Source organism: Panulirus ornatus, chromosome 12, assembly GCF_036320965.1.
Source record: "Panulirus ornatus isolate Po-2019 chromosome 12, ASM3632096v1, whole genome shotgun sequence".
NCBI classification, from domain to species: Eukaryota; Metazoa; Arthropoda; class Malacostraca; order Decapoda; family Palinuridae; genus Panulirus; species Panulirus ornatus.
Window position 1 is genome coordinate 62097851 of NC_092235.1, and position 22144 is coordinate 62119994.

Below are 22144 nucleotides of genomic sequence, written 5' to 3' on the forward strand. Positions count from 1 at the left end.
CATTAAGCATGATAGCTCTGTACTTGTTTCCAATACTTCCAGATACAAAGATTTGCACAAATTTGTTTTCTTGATGTTTTCATTAGAGAAATGACACTTTGATGGCTGTCGGATGGTGCTTGCATAATGAAATATAACAGTAAATGGTGTAGATAGACAGCTCTTTGTCTTGGCCTTCGTACAAGGGACGTACATCTGGTGAGGTCGACTAGATGGTGGATCACGAGTTTGGCCAATATAGACATACAACCAGTAATTAGCAGTCCAACATGGATATAGATACTATATTATTTGTAATATGAATAATATGTATCAAAGTAGAATGACCTGATTTTGAATCATTATATTTAAATCGAGATTTTGGGGGGCTGTGTATTCCAACTCCCAGTGCAGAATTGGAAATTTAAGTTGAAACTTGTGGTCTCTGCTTGACCATCCATTTGCCAACAGTGATCATTACAGTTTTGTTTACCAGAATCACATTTTTTTGTCATGCTAATGTTTGCAGTTCCAAAGTTCTTTTGCCATTATGGCTTTGATCTTTCCATTGTCTTATCTGTGTATTTTGCTCATCTTTATCCTCCCTTCATCCATCCTCCATGCATTTTCATGTTTCATTCAAATCTTCCTTGAGACACTGCAGTATTTGAGAACTTATGTAGTTTATTTGATTATAGCATCCCTGTCAGTTACATAATGCCTTTACTCTTTCTGCTTACATTTTTTGCTAGAATATTTGTTGTGAATTAGCCATATTACAATACATTTACGTGTCCATTTTACAGTTGTCATGTCTTCCATAAAAACTTAGGTGTTGATTGTGCTGTTATGTTGAACTGAACGAGAGTCAAAAAGATAATGCATTGATAAAAGATAAAAAAGTTGGATCAGGGAAGAGCATTTTCTTGTATTTCATCCCCAAAGAAAGAAGGAAAAAAGAAAAAATGTTTTAGAATTGGCAGATATATAGATATGAAAAGGTTAACATAGTAATATTAGATGTAAGTTTAACTTAATATGTCAAGTATAGCAAGCGCATAACATCTGATGTGATAAAGTGTAACAATATAATTTCATTTTTAAAGAAACTTTATCTCATAAAGAGATAATTTTTAGAAATTTATATTTACTAAGGGAATGACAAAGTGGATGAAATGGAAGCAAAAGAATGAAGGGTCACATGTCAACTGATTACAGAGGGAGAGAAAAAGGATTACTACTTGTTCACTTGTCACATCAGTGTCTGAATCACAACTGGAGTGTACCTCATTATTGCTATTACTGTACGATACTAATTAATACATGACTACTTTTTACGATATATAGGGATGGATAAGTATCCCACATATTTGTTTTATACAGTTGCAAGGATTTTATACTGTGCAATGGTAGAAAATTTTCATTTAAACAACCACTGCCTGTTAGCTAGTAGCATTTTGGAAGACTGCATAGCTGTAATGTAAAGACCGATTTATTGAGTTCATCATGATAATATCCAGTTTACTGATATTTTTGATGAAGTAGATTATACTTGAGAGATATATCTAGTCCCTACTAAACAGTTCTGGAGACTGAAGTTTTAATTCTTCATATTTGCTTTTGGAGATTGTAGTTCCAGTTATTCAGTTTTGTAAGGATGGGGTGGGTCTTCATAAGGTTGTGACAGAAAGTTCATTTCTATAACTTTTATGCCACTTTCTTCCTTTTTATCATGTGGATCCATATGAAATCTTTCATAAAATGTCTTTTGCTGACCATTTCCTCACTTTCAATTGTTCTGACCAAACAGCACCATTCTCAACATTTGCTTAAGAGATCATCAAAGTGAAATTATACATAACTGAATTAAAAAGAAACTGCCTGCTTGAATATAACAGTAGAAAATGAAAGGAGAATTGTAGCATCATGAACAGCTACAGGTAGAATATAAAAATATCTACAGACCATAGGAACAAGCACAATGTAAGTTTTGGCTCTTAGTGGATTTTTTGAATACTGGCCACAGATTATGGTAAGATTTTGTAACCTTGGCAGTATCGTATGCTCCAAGTTGGCAGTAACCTTGAATGCACTGGTCCATCTATGGACTTCAGGAGTACAGGTTTTAGGAAGTCCAGGGCATAAATAAGAATAGTAACTTGTTTATATTTAGGAATCCACTCCCAGGTATCTAAACCACTCCATTTCCTTCAAGTTCTCTCTAATCAAATTTGCTCTCTAACAAACTTGTTTCTCTTTACTGTTTGACCTAATGACATTGCTTTTATTCACATTTACCCTTAACTTTCTCCACGGACCATCCCCTAGACTCGGATACCAGCCTCTGCAGTTTTTCACTCGAATCTGCCACCAGCACCAAATCATCAGCAAAGAGCAAATGACACCTGAAAGGCAGACTGCAGACCTGCCCCTCCTCAACTAAGCCCACCCATTCACCTTCCTCACTACCTCATCAATAAACATTTAACAGCCATAGTGAAATCACACATCCTGCTGTATACCCACCTACCCCCTGAAACCACTCAACCTCTTCCCTTCTTACTCAATCACATGTCTTTTGTATTTATATCCCAAACATGAAGCACCTCTGACCCAGTCAAACGACCTTCCTGTTTTCAAGGAACACACATACTTATGAAACACTGCCAAAAAATCAGCCGCAAATTACTCCCACCCAAAATCCATCCAGAAACAACTGCCCCCTGCTCTTCGTTCTCACACAAGCAATGCAGTTACTGTCCTACAACAGGCTATGAGAATCTGCCAGAGTTTCACATAAAACTGCATGACTCGTTTGATGCAAAAGTGATCATAGGCATCAACTACACAACAAATTCCCTAACATGAGAAACTTTCCAACATATTCATAATACGAAAACCTTTCAAACAACCCAAATCCCTCAATTCTTACATCTCTATATTACTTTTGTCTTTAGTATTCAAACGGGAAAAATCGATCCACAACAGAGTCAAGCAAACTATACTACTCACACCTACTCAACACGGCCTCAGACTCGAACCATTTCACAACCATACTATATACATAGACCTCACACATCCTAAATGGTTTCAACCGACCACAACTTTCTTCCAACCCGGTTTTGGTGGCATTGCACATCTACAAAGCATTTTACAATTTCCACCTAACAAACTCCTCACACAAAAGATACAAGATACCACCCTCCTCGACAATGACAGAAATAGACTATCCATCTTCACAGATGGCCGGCATGCCATTGTCACAATGGCTTGGTCATCCACTCCTGTCAAAAGAAAATGCAAGGGCTGCAAACACACAAAACCGAGCGCTAGGAAATATCACTGGCTGCTTAACAATTACAAACACTGAACACCTACCCAATGAAACAAAGATCCTAAGGCAAACCCAACTGTCAGTAAGCCTGATGTTCAGTTCTTTGTAACAACAGTGGATCCTTCACATCCAAACCACACCATAATTAACAACCAACCCCCAAATAGAAATGAAAAGCCTATCCTTACTTCACTGTTTAGCCTTGTATTTCCCAATGACTCGAACTAGGTTTCCCTAACTGATTACCTATTTGCCAGTAAAATATCCGGTCACCCACAACCGTCGAGTATATCAAAATAGTAAATGGCTCATCTCGTTGTCATAAGTTGCTGCTTTGGGTTAAAAACAACTTCACTGTGTAAAACATACTTAAAACATCACTGGAGACAATAGTCTTTAGGAGAGACAATGGAAGATGGATAATTTAGAAAGTCTTGCAAATTCTGGTTTACCAAATGGCGTCCTAGCTTCGTCTCTTCGATGTATATCAACTGTCTTATATTTCTCTCTTGTGTCTCCCCTGATGATGTGATCATTACACGAAAGTGCACTTGGGAACTTAACGTGTTTCATTTTCCCCGTGGACTCATAGGAATATCTTGATCACGCGCAAAATTGTGATCCTTTCCACTATATATATATATATATATATATATATATATATATATATATATATATATATATATATATATTGTTATTTGGTCACCACTACTATTTTTCAATTTCATCTCCCCTCTCCAGAGTCCCACAAAAAGACCCGGGACTCCAGGGATTTTGTCCCGGTACCCTGCCCCCTCGGTGGGCCCGCCTACAGTCAGGAAGAACTTTCGTGTCATGCAACCCAAGAAACTTGTCACGGTCAGGAATGCCAGAGTTTCTTACAGGGCAAATTCTGTGTGCATGATACGAGCCCGTGTCTTTAGAATTAAGCCCAAGGTCTGGTTTTTTTTTTTTTGAGATGAAGGTGGATCTTCAAGTCTGGGAACACTTTCACCAACCAAGAATCATTTCAGATTAAATACTGTACAAGCTGACTCTTTCTTATTTTTTAATGTGCCATAGTATCACAATGAGCTATTCTGATTTCAGGCTATTCATTTCTGTACATTGTCTCTTTATATCAATAGTGGGCAGGCTTGGACACAATACAAGCAATCAGAAAGTAAATAAGGGGCGATTATTAAATGTGTCAGTTTTAAACTTCATGATTTGGCTTTATCCAACCTTCTCTGTCGTGAATAGGGAGCTTGATACCGATCAGTCTTTTACCCTTGAGAAATGACTTGGTCATCTATGCTGAGCTAATGATGTGATTATTACACGAAAGTGCACTTGGGAACTTATCGTGTTTCATTTCCCCGTTGACTCACTGGAATATACACTGAAATTGGAGGAGAACGTGTTCATTCTAATCCCCGTTTTCGATAACCAGTAATGACCAAAGGAAATCATATGGCCCAATTAGTTGAAGATCAAGGTAACAATGACTTGAAAATGACCCGAGACTGATATCCCACTTTTTTTTTGTTCAACATACCAGTGATGTGCAATAAAAAGGCAACGTGGTAAATGTCCAGGAGTTTTTTTTGTTGTTGTTTGTTTGTTTGTTGGAAACCTGTTTCCAAAATTTCAAGTACTTTAAACGCTGAAAGAATTTTCATTATGCGAGACGGTCGTTGAAGCGTACTTAGTATCTGCCAAAGCGGCTTACCGCAAGAAAACATAGTCATGAAAACATAAGAGTTACATGATACATTGTTATATAAGTGGTTGTTTGTATAACACATCAATGCCCAGCAACTCACGTATGAGTGAAGGTAGGAAGAAAAAGAAGTGTCAACCTGGGTCAAAAAAAAAAAAAAAATAAGCCACCGAGGTACCGACAACACCAGCACAACCGCCAATGAGAGAGAGAGAGAGAGAGAGAGAGAGAGAGAGAGAGAGAGAGAGAGAGAGAGAGAGAGAGAGAGAGAGAGAGAGAATGTTATTCAACCTGGAGACACACATTCAACAACCCTACGACTCGATCCTCCGTCTGCTTTGAATACATCTCTATTCATTTGCCCACTTCTTTATAGTTGGAGGGATCCGCCGCCGTGTGACATCCTCCATCACATGACATCACCTCTTAAGGATGAGTCAGCAGCCGACTCCCGCCAGAGTCATCTTCACATGATCAGAGGAAGCCAGCACCCAATATATCCTACTGGCATTTCTAGAACCTACCCTGAACTTGATTCACGTTACATTTGTGACCAGATGAAAATTAGATAGTAGGGTTAGGGACCATGGTATCTTAGGTTACGGTGTTCCTGAACAAAATGTAATAAAGATCTCTACCGTAAGTAGACTGATCAAGGGCATATATGTAGCGGCCGGGGGGAAACCATCGAAAGTTATGTAAGGCCTGGCTGTGGGACCAGGGAGCTCTGGTCTCGATGTATTCCACGTGAAAGCTAGAGATGGGATGTGAGAGAACTTTGTTCCTGGGGCGATCTCGCTAACGTGGGAAACGGCGAACAAGTATAATACGAGATATTACATATATATATATATATATATATATATATATATATATATATATATATATATATACCATAAAGAAAACATCGAGCATTTGCTATTATATCGCCCTGCACTCCACACATTAGACGCACGCGCATCACAACACTGACCCATGGTCCCGACCTGTAGACATGGCCACTTCTTGGTATTATTAACAACTGAAGGACATTAAGTTACAACATGTATCATAACATACGTATGTCAACAATACAAACAAGGTGGCTAAAGCATACTTTATATAAATCCTACAGTTAGTTCTTGAGTGTCAAATCATGCAAACGGAAAGACAGAAATTATTATCTCTCTTCTTGAAAGGCTGATCATACACTCGAGATCGTGTATCACTCTTCTTTCTAAACGAGGCTAGGCTAAGCTTAAAATTTTTTTTTTTCAGTAATATCAACTAAGCCTCAAAATATGGCTGCATCACCAAAAAAAAGTGGTCACGGACATGAAGAAACCGCTTGCTATACCATCAAAACCATGTCTAACTACAAACATTTTATTTCATCAACAGCCACAAAGTTAGTACAAACGACCATTTCCACCACGTCATGGAACATTAAGACAATACTAACGTAAGCTAAATGACCATATTAGTTTCACTTTAACGTTGTAAAATCTCGTTCTAACATCTGGGATCCAGCAACCCTAAGGAAAGCTTTGGAGATTAGCGAGGTAATCAACGGTCGATGTGCTGGTGGTAGTGGCACTGGCCGACCGTGGGCAGTCTGTGGCCAGGGCTCTTGCTGTTCAAGACGCTCCATCAACTTCTCTCCGATACCACAACAGGTTAGAACCCTTCCCATTACCTTTGTCAAAGTTCATCTAACTGTTATATTATATCTGAATTTAATATATATAGGTCCAGTTAAAAAAGATATCTATTTTTTTTTTTTTTACATATATAGGGATTACTTTTAACTTACGAGTTCTTAACATTAAACGAGGGAATTCAGACAACAACACACCCTTTACGCAACTGATTAGATTTTTTTGGGAATGAAGCAATTCATTACATTTAACACACACACACACACACACACACACACACACACACACACATGCCAGTATTGGCACACCCGAAAACGAGCCATGTCTGCCTTAGTTTTGGCATATCTTTAAACGTGCACACACACACACACACACACACACACACACACACAGACTGACATACGCGCCGCGTGCATTCGAAGCTTCATATAGACATCTTAGCGATACATTTCTATATTACTATACATGATTTAGGTGATGATTCAAGAAATTCCTAAACATTTGATACATGCGGCCTTAAGTGGCGCTATTTTGATAGAGAAGGAGAAAGAATTGTGCACAGAGTGAATAAACCAAGCTACTCCACAGGCAAGATTTTTTTTTTTTTTTGTAAAATACTCATGAAAGTAAATGATAAGCAAAATCTTACGACAAGCACGTTCTCCATTTAGTCTGATGACTTTATTACAAGAGATGAGACGTGACGCTATTGTATAATGTCTTTATGTAACTGAGGGACCTTTTTGTTTTCCCTTAGAGTGATCTAAGTCTACTGCAGAATCAGAAAGTTTACATGGAAACTGCAAAACAAATAAATTACATAATTACGTCAATAAACGAGGAAAATATAAACTTTGGTCATTAGGAGAAATGGCCTGGAAAGATATGGGCAACAATCGTATCACCACACACCCTAAAATTGATTTATATTGAACTGAGAATTAGGGACGTACTTAATATTACCGACAGACACTTTAAACATTTATAAAAGCTAGCGTAAAGATACTAAAATAGTAAAAGGAAATTATATGTATGATTCCTTAAATGTCAAGTGACAACTAATATCGCAAATCATGAGCTTAAACTGTGGACCACTGAAAACGATATTAATTTGAATATATCAGTGTTGAAATTACCACTAGAATCAAATGAGTGGAAAGCTGGTCGAAAACGAAGCTGATGAACATACTTGGAAATAAGAGTTATTAAGCTATCCGTCAGAAGGTCTGGTCTCGTGTTTTTAAGCGCTTGTATTGATTCACTCAAGTCCAATCCTGGCATGCTACTGTTGATGAAAATTTGTTTTTGCTTGTGTGATTACTGACTGGTTGTTTGGGGCTAAAGGCCTAACAACTGCCAGTCATTAAGGCCGTCAACGTCAACTTATAAACATCATTCGAAAAATCTTGAACACTCTTCAAGTGTACTATCTATCAGTCTATCCATATATCTATCTATCTATCTTATATCATACACCTTCTCACTGCTTCTACAGCCAGTCTTATATTTTTCACAACTTTATTGTACTTAAATTATCTTTTGATAGACCTTAACTCGCCTCTGCCTAGCAGGACTTACAACAGGGCAAAACTATAAAACATCACTAGCTTTCCAGTGTTTATCAGTTCTATTATGGATAGCAAGACAAGAGAATATGGACGACATCATACAGAAAAAAAAAAAAACTGGTACCAGCGTTATCCCTAACATACTCTCTACACCCCGGATGCCGCCTCGACCGAGCATCACCCGTCAACTTAAGAAATTCTGTATTCTGAGTATCAAATGATGGGTGGAGTGTTTCTGGGGAAGCTACGGCAATAAGACATATTTTCGTAGTTGAATGAGCCACGGGTCCTTTACTGGGCAGCTAGAAGGTAGGGTTGTGGGGAGACTGCTCTCTTCACTTTCAATATAATAAAAATATACCGTTTTCTATATAGCCTTTGTACCCATAAATATAGGCTGTGCTGGATAGTGCTAAAGTACACACTTAGTCTTTCGCTTGTTTCCCTTTCTCTATGAATCTTCTCGGTGTCATAACCTGAATTATATCTCGTGATATAAGCTACGAGCTCTGTATTCTCTGAAGAGACGGGACTAGGCATAACCTAGCGACAGCGATAGGTGTGAAGCGCAACCAGACGATTAAGCTCTCGGTTAGGCTATTTGGCAGACGCGTCGTCCGGGATCGGCGCCTAGTGGAGATTATGTCTATCATCCTCTCTCTCTCTCTCTCTCTCTCTCTCTCTCTCTCTCTCTCTCTCTCTCTCTCTCTATCTATCTATCTATCTCTCTCTCTCTCTCTGCATGACGAGACACACCCGCGATCCATGAGTGAATGACTGGATAATCCAAAATGACCACGAACGAGTCACATGAGGAGGGTTGGGAGTAAGCCTCAGTAATGGTGTATCTGAACTGATTCTAACTTGTAAATACGGCAATCAATTACACTGGTCGACAAAAGTGAACTTTTTCTCCTTTCCGAAGCAGATTACGCATTTTTGGTCCGTTTCAGTACAATATCTCATTTTCTTTCTACGGATACATCCTTTTTTTCAACTGCAGCTACATGATGCATGGGCGAAGGTAAAATGATAAGATTTGTACCAGTTCAAACTTTGTATTGTAGAAATTCAGTATTTCTAGGTAGAAGGTATACAAAGAAGATATTATCCAGAAGGACAAACTACAAACGTTGATCTTCTACCCTTCAATGGCGACCTTCACAAACTATAAGCGCTGAGCTCTGGACCTCCTGCGGTATTCTGACTCAGGTTCGTCCCTGTATACCATCTAGTAGTAATCTACAAGCATTCCCTTCATTCCAGAAACCCTGGTATCGATGCTCCAACGCGCTGATGACCTGATGAAAGCGTTCTCCTTCTTCGTCAGATGTAAGTGGAGGAAAGTTGTCGAGACGTGTGCTTAATTGGTGGTCTTTCAGGAGTTCCTTTATCTGCGAACCGACGAAGATGCCATCTTTCAACTTGGGCCTCCGTGATCTTCGGAAATTTTCCACCACATACTCGAATCCTTTCGAGCTCTTCTCTCGTGGCTAGTGTTGTTGCAAGTTGCTTCACGAGAACCAAGATTTATGTGGAGCAGCGGGGGGGAAGAACATCATTTTGTGGATCAACCAGAGGCTTATCCTGGACACTCGAAATTCCTGACTCGTATGATTTTCGTTGATGCCAGTTCGACTCCATATAATGCCTGGAAGTTGCTCGCCTATCCCAGACACACACACACACACACACACACACACAAAAGCAGTATTTCGTGAATCCTGACTGTATTCCTATCAACATGCCGATCCTTTTCAAGTCCCCACATATTTTCCAGGTGTAATTATTGTATTTAATGGCATCTAGGAGTGTCTGCATGTTCTCATAATACTCTTTCATTTGCAACGAATGCCTTACAGGAACGGAGGGGGTTTCTTGCTCCCACTGTGAAGCAGCACCGCTTTCAGACTTCTCTTAGACGAATGTAGGAACAAGCACCACTGAAAGGGATTTCATTTGTTATGGTAAGCGTATGTTATGGCACCTCCACTCCGGAGATTGCCGCTAGTAACGGAGGCCATTAGGGCCAGACGCAATAATACAGCTTTCATCACATCATGAACAGTTTAGACGTGATACAAGAAAACGGATTTCGCTTTCGAAATCATCGTCCAAAACTACATCAAGTACACCACAAGCCATGTGTGATGTAGATTAGTTGTTGACCAGCGTGATTGAATACGTGACTTGATCACAGGCATATGCGAGTATCTTCTTTGTATATTTTTTTTTCATCCGTTTGCCCAAGAAATTAAATCATGACTGTTACGAAATATAGCGCCACCCGTCCCTCCTCCCACACTTACTGCTGACTGGCGTTGATAATAATCCTCTGTTAAATGATTTGCGATTCGTCATAACGTCTCGTCCTTTCGTACAGGCACAACGCATAGATTCGAGTATCTATAAAACATTCGGAACACTTATTTTTTTTTTTCTATCCGACTTTTGGCTGTCATAAGCACACTTTCCCCGAGCCTTTTCATATCCTATAGATGGATGTTATGTCGTTTATACATGTGTTGACGTTGCGAGCTTCATTAGGTTACTTCCCAAATTACATCAGCTTCGTCTTTGATCCCAAAGAAACATACATTTACATTCCTGACTTTGATCATCGTCATGACAAGAGACTTGGATAACGCTCGGAAAGTACTTCGTTACGAAATAAAAAAAAAAATAAGCGGTCGCGACCCTGGAAGGTCGTATATGCAGGGATGGTGCTCATGGTCTTAACAAAAAAAAAAAAAAAAAAAAGATTAGCCTAGCTTGAAAATTGAAGAGTTGTGTTCGAGGTTTGTAACCTGACGTTGACGGCCTCAGTCACCTTGTCAAGTTAACAGACGACCTCAAAGCCCAAATAATCAACCAGAACAGCTCATATGAATGTTAACATTGAACTTCAGGTCATAAGATTCCACTGATAATCGAGCACCGAGGAATATTTTTGCCCCAATCAACAGAGAGAGAGAGAGAGAGAGAGAGAGAGAGAGAGAGAGAGAGAGAGAGAGAGAGAGAGAGAGAGAGAGAGTATTGATTACTATTCACTGAAGAGGGAACGAAAAACGCATGATTAGCCGTTTTCTGTTCGACGATGTGCGGCGAAATTCGACCAATATCCAAAATATTTTTAATATTTTTTAATGAAAGAAAAATTGATCTTATTACATGGACTGATATCAGTTAAATCCATTAGCACGACGGTACAATCCTATGGCCAAACTAGTAAGATAAACCAATGGAACCAACGTACGTACCAGAAGCTTCCACTCCAATGTTCCTGCGGACTTAGTGAAATCCTTGACACAATGTTACTATATATATATATATATATATATATATATATATATATATATATATATATATATATATATATGTCATTTATTAATCTAACGAGGCTCAGTTATAACAGTTCATGAATATATTACATAATTTGTTTACCGGATAACACCACCTTTTTTTTCTGTTGCAGAGAGAGAGAGAGAGAGAGAGAGAGAGAGAGAGAGAGAGAGAGAGAGAGAGAGAGAGAGAGAGAGAGAGAGAGGTTTCCCAAGTGTGTGGAGATGTCATGGCTGACGTTGCTCCTGCTGGGGTTGGTGGTGGTCTTGCTCTACATAGCTCTTAACCAGCCGGACGACCGAGGGATGCCTCCCGGACCAAAAGGCCTCCCGCTCGTCGGCAATCTGTTCGACCTCCTGTGGGAGGACTCCGTCTTCTTCTTCACCAGGTTGGTGTCTCGCTCACACTGTGTGTTTAGCAAGACCGACTCTTAAGCAGTTTACCTTACCTGAGGGGGTGTGCTTATGAAGGATATGCGGCAGCCACTGATTCTATGTAACAAAAAAGTAAAAAAAAAAAAAAAAGCTTCGACAATGCCTTCTTCAGGTGTTTTTGTCAAGTGTACAGATGGACTGTTGAGTGCCTACAGGTAGGTTAACACAGATGCTCTCTACGCGTGGGAAACGGCGATCTTGTGTCCTCCACTCGGAGAGCGTCTGTATAACACTTCTATGGCAACACGAACGATCTCAACTGAGGCAACAGCAAGCCTTACTAGAGTAAGGTAAATGCTACTATTGGTAAGCAACTCCTAATGTTTGCTAGGACAAGATCGACCATATTGGTTACGGGGTTAGAACTTGATATAGAGTCTCATTTGTCACTGTGGTAACTTTGATTAAAGAGTTAGTCGTGGCTGTTCATTATGGCAGAATAAAGGTGGGTTTATGATAATCACAGTAACAACTTTCAGACAGCCAGACACCATTCGTTATTCGTAGGGTTCACCAGAGCACTGCAGTAAGCAGGTGGGTTAGATAGTTGCCCCTTGAAGTCCAGGGCGACTCCCTTTGGTAAATCGTCATGGAATCAACAAATGTTTCTATCTGGTAACAGCTTCCCCCCCCCCCCCCCCTTTTTTAACCCCCGTTTTCTTTCTCCTTAATGTGATTTTTAAGACTCGCTTTAGGGAGTATTTTTAATTAGATCTACCACGTGAATTCTCACTAATAGTTACAGGTTATTTTGTTGTGAGGATAAAGCGAGAAAGACGATTTTCTCCGATTCAATATCTCTCAGTATAAGATTTCTAATCCCTGAGGTGCTATATTGATGACTTACTCCTGAAGCAATATATTGGAAATGGATCAGGGTTTCACGCGTTGCTGGTGAGGCGGAGCAGGAGGGAGACCTCCTCTTGCTATGGGCGTCAGTCTTACACTGAAATCGTGCAGTTTACGGACACATTTCTACCCGTGCAGGTTGGCTGAGGTGTACGGTCCGTTGTGCAGCGTGCAGCTGGGGATGCGACGGGTCGTAGTCATCAACTCGACCCACTGGCTGACTCAAGCCTTCGTCAGGCAAGGGGATATGTTCAACCACCGACCCAGGGGCACCGTCCTGAGCTTCATCATGGGCGGTAAAGGTGAGTCCCATAGTCAGGGAAGGGGTAGGGTGCTGGCAACGTCCTAGCCCTTCATCACGGAGGTCAAGAAACCATTCGTGAGTGTCCAGTTCTCCTTGTGGCAATGCTTTGCTCTCAAGGATGATCATTGATGATGATATGATTTAAGGTGATGAAGACAGGGTGAGCAACCGTTCTGTCAGACCCCTTTACCAAGAAGGTGTTGGGTGCTCAGGTTCTGAAGGAGATTAAATCTTTTTCTTCACACTGATCGACTTGGCACTGGACAAACACGTCCCGGCCAAGGCCATCTGGGCTGAAAAGATAAACGTGCGAGAAAAAGGATAATATGAAGACATTAATCAGGTCTATGCATGCAGGCGTTTGTAGATCTGACTCTTTGGGACAGAAATGTTATAGGAAGAGGGACACACGAATGAAGGGGGATCATGCCAATGCTACCCTGTTCGAGGAAAGGAGACATTATAACGGTTCATCCTCGTGTGGCTGGTCTCCACACAGGAGTAAGGAAGGCGCGTATCTCTGGTCTAATCCCTCCTTGGTGACAGGGACACATGTAGACCCCTTCACGCGAGCAGTGGTCAAAGTATTACCCGCAGAAGAGGGAGAAAACGGCCACATCACGGTGTGCAATAGGGATGGTTGAGGAAACGTGATGCCTGGAGAGGTAATGAGATGAATGGCTTTTGGATTCCACTCCCTCTTGCATTGGCTGTCGTCTTGGTGTCAAATTCAGGTCATCCGAGCATATATAAACAAATATCTTCACGTAGAAAGGTCAGCGAAATCATAGCAAGGCCATTAAATCGTTGGTCTAGCAGCAGTCATAAACTCCAGCAGTATTTCTGTCATTTAGCCTCGTCTAATAACAAATGCTTAAAGTGACGATCCCTCCCGCAGGCATCGCTGACGCGGAGGGCCAAGTGTGGCGGGAGTCGCGACGCTTCACACTGCAGGTGCTGAGGGAGTTCGGAATGGGCAAGAGCTCCGTGGAGACGTACGTCAACCGTGAGGTACACGACTTCCTCGACGTCATGCAGGTGAGCTAACTGCCCCTGCAGCGTAGTGGGGCGTCTTGATCCGTATGAGTGTCCACGTTTTGTGACATCTCTGTAGGTTCCATGCGAGTCATGGGTTACTGTAGGCTTCAGGAAAAAAAAAATCTTCGAATGCTACAGTTTCTATGAGAGTCCTAGATAGCTGTAGACTTCATATAAAGTCCTAGGGTGCTATAAATGCTATGAGAGTCCTCAATAGTTTTAGGTGCCGTGTGGGACCTCGTTGCTATAATATTGTTCATCACCGTAACCGTCCTTGATCATCGACAGAGGAACGTTGGTCGGGCATACAACTTACACTATGACCTGGCCACGTCCGTCCTCAACATTGTGTGGCACATGTTCGTGGGCAAGAGGTTCTCCATGGGAGACAAGACACTGAAATGGATCGTCGACTCCATGGAGAAATCCCTCACACTGGTGGAGCAGGGCGGCTTCCTCAACTACACACCCATGTTACAGTAAGTGGGAGAGGAACACCCCCTCCCCTCTCCCTCTCGACTTTCCCTTTCCCGTCGAGTTGATTGATTGGCCGAATCAAATTCTGTTGCGTGCTGACAACGAAGTCGTAGTACATGATTGTAAGAGAGGGCTGAGGGGAGCGGGAGCGAGTGGGCTAGAAATCGTCCTCCCCTTCTCTCTGTCGTCATTTTCTAAATGGAGGAACAGGAGGAGGAACCAAGTGAGGACTTCTTCCCCCCCACAAGAGGATTCAGTCGTATGTTCTTCGTGCTAAAAAAAAAAAAAAGGGGCGGCGGGCAAAAAAAAAAGTGGGCGGGCGGGCAGGTGTGAGAGGAAGAATGTTTTCCATTTCAGGTTCATGGGGACTTTCCTGAAGCCGAGGGGTTTCCAAGTGGGGAGGAATATATTTCATCGTCTGAATTACTTTACGAAGTTGATCAACGACCACAAGGCCACGCTGGACGACCCCGACCGGGTCTACGACTTCATGTACGAGTATCTCTTGGAGCAGCGGCGGCAGCTGAACCAAGGCAACACCGACACGGTCTTAACAGGTATGATCAGTCGCCCCCCCTCACCCTCACATCGAGCCCCACGACGTTCACACACCGCACTCGTTATCCACTTATTACTGGCATTCTAACAAGTGGTTACCGCCACAGTGGTAGGGATGTGTGTGTGTGTGTGTGTGTGTGTGTGTGTGTGTGTGTGTGTGTGTGTGTGTGTGTGTCAAGGTCTTCTGAGCCTAAGCCTAGCTAGAGAGACTTCTAGCTTCCTGTTATCTTTCAAATACCATAACTTCGGTCTTGATGACCTTCACTTTTCACTCCATCTTCATTCAGTACTCTCTGCCCTTATTTCCTCTGCATCCTGAAGAGATTTTCTCCTCGTTTCCCAGTGGCAATTACCATCACCTTGTGCAAGAGTTGTTGTGATGGGTGATTCTCGATGGTGATTCACTTTTCATGATGATCTTAGCCATCTATATTAAGAATAGCAGCGGGGACAATATACTTCCCTGTCTCACTCCATTTCTTTATCATATTTCTATTTTCAAAGGGAGTCTTTTACTACTATTTCAGAAATAGAAGTAATTTCTACTGATTTTAGTAGCTGGCCGAGTACTCCATATCCTGACAGTCACATCCATAACCTACGGACCCGTACATCATCATAAGCTTTCGTCAGATCTGCCAAAAAGATTATCCAACGTCGCGTCAGAATCCCTAGTCGAACATTAAGTCCGTCAATCCCCTGTTCTCTAGGAACCCAAGCTACCATTCTCCTAACTGTGGTTCTCTTTTTCAATTCCACTTTCTCTACTATTCTCTCGTCTATCTTGGGACACATGGCTTATCAGAGAGATTCTCTATAGTCCTCACATTTCGCTGGGTCCTCCACTTCTCATTTGATGTTTTGCCTCCGCTCCGAGCTGTACACATAACTCTCTGGGATTTCACATTCGCATTTGCAGTTCTGATTAATGTGGTAACTACGTACATCATGTGCACTAGTTGCTTTTTAATTACTATATATATATATATATATATATATATATATATATATATATATATATATATATATATATATATATATATATTCCTATGAGTCCACGGGGAAAATGAAACACGAAAAGTCCCAAAGTGCACTTTCGTGTAATAATCACATCATATGTCATATGTCATATTTCTCATCTTGCGTTACCTTCTGGCAGACAATCAGTTGAAGTGGTTGGTGAGTGACCTGTTCATCGTGGGTCTGGACACCACAGTCACGACTCTCCGCTGGTGTTTCCTGCTGCTGGTGCGCCACCCGGAGGTCCAGGATAAACTCTTCAGTGAACTGGAAACCACTATTGGGACGGACCGCTTCCCTATGTAAGGACACCAGACGTTGTCTTCCTTCGTGGTAAACAAGGCATCTAAGATTCATTTCAGAATTCCTGTGATTCTTGTGATGTTGGTGTTGCTTGCAGCTTTAGAAGTACTGATAACTTGTGCCTATACATTTCTTTTTTTACAAGTGGACTTGGCTTTACGTAACTTGTTACATGTCTCCATGACGGGGTTTTGATTTCTGGTATCATCATCATTTAACCAAAGGTATTTCATTAACCAAGAGTTGTACTTGTTATTTACACAGTAGATTAATGTACAGGAAGTGTGTTCAGATAACTCAAGGTGATCGGATCAACATTTCCGTCATTAGGGCCAATGTTCTGCTCGTGTCATGTCTTCCACTATGCATGGAACAAAAAAAAAACAAAAAAAAAGCCCTCTTATGTAACGTCCACGCCTGGGAACGCTATCCCATCGCCTGTACAAAGCTCTCACTTGTCTCTTATTTGGAAGGTCTACGTGACACTACACTTGCTGTCTAACATACGTGTGGCCCATCACGTCTCATGTGTGGCCCATCACGTCTCATGTGTGGCCCATCACGTCTCACGTGTGGCCCAACACGACTCATCCAAGACTCGCTCTTCTCCCTCCTCTCTCCTCTCCTCAGGTATGAGGACCGTCTCCGGATGCCCTACACCGAGGCCTTCATAACTGAGGTGTTCCGGTACGGGTCCATCACCCCGCTGGCCATGCACGGGAACCCAGAAGAGACCATCTTGGGCGGCTACCGCATCCCTAAGAGAACCTGGATCATCGGGAACATCTGGGGGATCCACTGGGATAAGAAGGTCAGTTAGGCAAGGCCGTTGCTCGAGGTAGTTAATGGCGGTTAGATAAGTTGTCTTTTGGGCGGGGATATGTATCGTCTGATAGGCGGGGATATGTATCGTCTGATAGGCGGGGATATGCATCGTCTGATAGGCCAGCCGAGCAACCCCAACTATATGTGGTTACTATTAGTTTGTTCAGAGAGAGAGAGAGAGAGAGAGAGAGAGAGAGAGAGAGAGAGAGAGAGAGAGAGAGAGAGCTCTACACTCGTGTTGCCCCCGTCAGACACCCAGTAGTGATCGACCAGCCCAGAGGGATTGGCTGTGGGCCGACTGCCGCCGCCCAGGATTCGATCCAGGGCGAATCCGTGCGTCACTCATGATCGGCGTTGCTATTCACTACACCCCGGAAACCCCGTGTGTGTGTGTGTGTGTGTGTGTGTGTGTGTGTGTAAAAATGTGCCAGATCCATGGCTGACACAGGCTCTTGTCAATACCCAGGTTGGGTGTGTGTTCCCGGGGTGCCAATATCGGCACAGGTGGGTCCAGCTGTGAGAACATGGGCCTTTAGATGTATACGTGTTGTGTGAACTGTGGATGAGGGATAATAACCACACGAGACAATGGGTGAAGCCAGACTGCTGACAGTATCGGGAAGGGAGACAAATAATGGGGGGGGTCAACTAATGGCTTCTGGTCTCCTGCAGGTGTGGGGTGACCCGGAGAACTTCAGGCCAGAGAGGTTCCTGGACGAGTCTGGTCAAGTGATCCGGTCGGAAAACGTGGTGCCCTTCTCCGTCGGTGAGTCTCTCTCTCTCTCTCTCTCTCTCTCTCTCTCTCTCTCTCTCTCTCTCTCTCTCTCTCTCTCTCTCTCTCTCTCCCTCCCACCTCTGGGTCCTCCCTTTCCTCCGTTCTATCTCTCTTCTCTTATATCCCATCAGGGGACTTTCAAAAGTTCAACGCATTCCCTCACTCAAAAGGGGGCGTCCCAAGAAGAATCTTCAGTGGTCTGACAAAATGGCAGAATGAACCCTGAAAAAATTTCTCCCAAACTGGGTCTTACGTATTTTTTTCCAGTGGGGGCGAATAGGCAGATAATTACTTCCAGTGCTGGGGGGTCAGGCAGGCAGGCAGGTAGCAGGGCCCCGATGGAGCAAATGCTATGCCACTCATTATATTAAAAGACATCCTGCAACCACTGCAGATGTCGCTAGTTATATATATATAACTAATCTTCATCGCCGTTTGTAGCAGTGGAATGAGATACACCACACACTACCATCATACAGGACAAAACATGAGTCAGTTTCTTCTGTGTTGATCTTCCTGGGAAACACTTTGAGCGGCGGGCCAGAGTCACCGAGTCGGTCTGGGAGAGGAAAGAAAGGTTCTTGGGAGTCGATGGCTGTCGGCGGGCTTTCTGGACGTCAAAAAGTTGAAGGGGTTAAGAGAGAAGCTGAAGAACATACAGCTGTAGGAACTGGGTACTGTTGTGTGTTTTTGACAGGTATGAAGAGAGAGAGAGAGAGAGAGAGAGAGAGAGAGAGAGAGAGAGAGAGAGAGAGAGAGAGAGAGAGAGAGAGAGAGAGAGAGAGAGAGGGAGAATGATTCTCAAGGCAAAGTCATTTCCAGCAACAATAAAGACCGGTTCATTATCTCTCTTCTTCTCTCATGTATATTTCTCGTATGTTTCGACAGGTCGTCGGAACTGTCTGGGCGAGTCCCTGGCCAGGATAGAGACCTTCCAGTTCCTGATGGGGACGTTGCAGAAGTACAGGATAAGCGTGCCTGAGGGCCATGCCGTGCCCACGACCGACTTCATCTGTGGTGTCACCTTGAACCCCAAGGAGTTCGAGGTCCTCTTGACCCAGAGAACTGCCAAGGGTGGTTAGGTCGGCTGTTGTTGGTGTGGCGTCACTAATGATCCTCCTGACAGTGCATGGCCGGATGAGGAAGAAGAAAAAAGAGAAAAAAAGGAAGAAAAAGAGGAAAAAGGAAGAAAAAAGAGGAAAAAGGAAGAAGAAAAAGAAGAGGACGACGAAAAAAACGAAGACGAAAGAGAGGAAGAATAAGAACGATAAGAAGACGGAGAACGAAGTTAGAATGAAAAGACAAAGAAAGATGTGTGTTTCGAGACAAAGAAAGATTTTTGTTTCAAGACAAGCTATGAACTGTAACCATGAAACTAAAACGATTTGTTTACGGAGGAAAAAGTCAAAGGTTTTGGTCAACAAACTTCGACAGGAGACATATAACTCATGATAACATCTTTGATATCGTGAGTACTGTTGCCCTAAGAAAAAAAAAAGATAAAAAATTAACTCTGGAGTCTCCTTGTATTCAAAATTACGTGCATGGGGTTGAAACAAATACCATTTGCCTGAAGACTAACTACACATCGAGAATCAAGTCTAACTGTTAATCTTCGCGGGACAATTTCTTGTTATGATCATATAATGGACCTGGCCCTTAAAACGAATATAACCCAACTGAAACAAATGATTATAATGTGATGAAATTAATCGATGTTATTTTCAGGCTACCTCATTATCCTGATGGAGGAGCAGTATTGATCGATGAACTAACTGACGTAGCCTTGTGTATTAAGGGTATGGCGCTGAGTAATATGTAGTGAGTGGGTATGACGTTGGGTGTATGTTAAAGCGAACAAACAGTGTGGAGTGTGGACGAATTGATTGAATAAATGGCGAGGGTGTGATAGGATGTTGGAGTGGACGAACTAGGTGAATATTACACTTAGGAGACGAATGTCGGTGTGTGTGTGTGTGTGGGTGTGTATGTTTACGTGAGTGATGTGTGTAGCTGTAGGATAATGTTGCTAGGGTAAGTTTTACATTTAACTTTGTATCATCTATTCTTTTTTTTTTCCTTGAAGAATCGAAAATAAGGTAATTCTAGGTTAATTAAGGGAAGTTAGACGAGGTTTCTAAGGGTTCTGTTGATTTCTGGAAGTGTTTCATGTATTTACATCCTTTACGAGAGCGACGCTAGGGGTATGAGGCAACTCGAATCGTCTGCTTTTGAACCTCGTAACCAAATTTAACGGTAATCCTCAAGCGCCGTCTACTCCATATCTATCAAATGCTCTTATTATTAGCACTTCGTCTTAGGTGTCTCGCCGAGACACAGTTGGACAACTTTGTGAGTTGAACGGTGTCATGATTTAACGTTATATGAACCATGTGGTTCTGGGATGTGTCACTGCACGATGGCAATATCCGTCATGATGCCAAATGTGGTTTAGGGTCGCTATGTGTTACCATTTTATGATGAGTGATGTGTACCGTGATTTAGACGTAGGTTATCTTTAGTTTAGCGGTTGTCAATGACAAGATAATTCTAGAAGATCTATCCCCAGGGATAATATTTTATATATATATTTTATCCCTGGGGATAGGAGAGAAAGAATACTTCCCACGTATTCCCTGCGTGTCGTAGAAGGCGACTAAAAGGGGAGGGAGCGGGGGGCTGGAAATCCTCCCCTCTCATTATTTTTTTTTAATTTTCCAAAAGAAGGAACAGAGAAGGGGGCCAGATGAGGATATCCCCTCAAAGGCCCAGTCCCCTGTTCTTAGCGCTACCTCGCTAACGCGGGAAATGGCGAATAGTATGAAAAAAGAAAGAATATATATATATATATATATATATATATATATATATATATATATATATATATATATATATTGGAGGCACGTCACAAACAAAAATTTACATCGAGGTCAGGCCTTAATTGAAATATAGAGAGGATTGTGAAAGGGGAAAAAGAAGAGACAAGGGAAAATATTTACGAATTTTGGCGGAAGTGGAAAAACCTGTCTTAAAAATGCGACAGGTCGTAGTTATTCCGAAAGACATGAGACGGTAGAGTGTTCCAAAGCTTCGTGACGTAGGGAAAGAAACAGTTATCAAAACAGCCCACCCTTGAGTTGCCAACAGCCACACAGTAACGATGTGAAGTAACATCCTGCCGAGTATCGCTTGGTCTAGCTAATGGTGCGCGGTAACACAAGAAGCCAGTTCTCGGGAGCAAAAACCAAAGTAATATCTATAGAAAAGGGAAAGTGAACCAACATTGCGTCGTAGGGCAAGGGGATGAAGTTTGGAACTTTGCCTGGGACAGTTTACAAATCGGACCGCTTTCAGCTGAACTCTGTCGAGTAAGGACATATAAACCCTTTTTATAAACGGAGCAACTGTTCATAAAAGAAATTTCATCTCAACAGGATACCTTCAAGTATATAAATATCTGATGGAAATGAGACCTGATGATGAAAAAATCCCTTGGTTTAACTATATGACTTTGAAATAGAACTAAAGACTGATTTCGTCCCTCAACAGATTGTCACGTGAAGACCTGGCACATTTACGTTTAAACCCCATCTGACCTTGTGAGTGAATCATTGCCACTTTGAACCTGTGAGAATACATTGGTTTGTACAACATCCAGCAACTGCTCAAGATTCCATTCTTTGGTCAACTGTAGCCTCAAGTTTTATGTCAAGCCCATGGAATACTGAAGTTTACTTCTTAATGATGATGAATTGTGTCACATTCCTTTATCATCACTGAAACATTGTAAAAGTCTTCACTTTTCACATTATATTCGTATGTGTCCTTACCCCACTGGGATATATCATTCTTCAGCGCCTGGACCTGGCGAGATGGTGGCGAGATTTAGAAAATGGGGGAAGAGATTTGAGGAGACGACGTCAGGTGATTCTGTGACGAAAAGGAGATTATAAATGAAACTGATGCAGGGTTTCTTACCTCCTCGGATCGTGGGGAGCA

The 22144-nt window shown here is 42.0% G+C and overlaps 1 protein-coding gene across 2 annotated transcripts; it reads left to right on the plus strand.

Moving 5' to 3' along the window:
* Positions 1-6621: 6621 nt before the first annotated feature.
* LOC139752107 (cytochrome P450 2U1-like) lies at positions 6622-19321 on the plus strand. 2 transcript variants are annotated; one of them, XM_071668002.1, is made up of 10 exons: positions 6622-6670; positions 11730-11950; positions 12984-13147; positions 14048-14187; positions 14476-14666; positions 15022-15221; positions 16382-16544; positions 17176-17356; positions 18043-18136; positions 19034-19321. In XM_071668002.1, exons 2-10 carry the CDS (start codon positions 11787-11789, stop codon positions 19225-19227), a joined length of 1491 nt encoding a protein of 496 aa, XP_071524103.1. In that variant the 5' UTR covers positions 6622-6670; positions 11730-11786; the 3' UTR covers positions 19228-19321. The 2 variants fall into 2 exon arrangements, with proteins under 2 accessions (XP_071524103.1, XP_071524102.1); XM_071668001.1 differs by having other exon boundaries at positions 6646-6670; positions 11718-11950.
* Positions 19322-22144: the final 2823 nt, after the last annotated feature.

Coding starts and splice junctions, on each gene's coding strand:
- LOC139752107 (XM_071668002.1), top strand. CDS start 11,787: ATGTCATGGCTGACGTTGCTCCTGCTGGGGTTGGTGGTGGTCTTGCTC. Junction 13,148..14,047: donor CTTCATCATGGGCGGTAAAG/GTGAGTCCCATA, acceptor TCCCTCCCGCAG/GCATCGCTGACGCGGAGGGC. Junction 15,222..16,381: donor CACCGACACGGTCTTAACAG/GTATGATCAGTC, acceptor ACCTTCTGGCAG/ACAATCAGTTGAAGTGGTTG.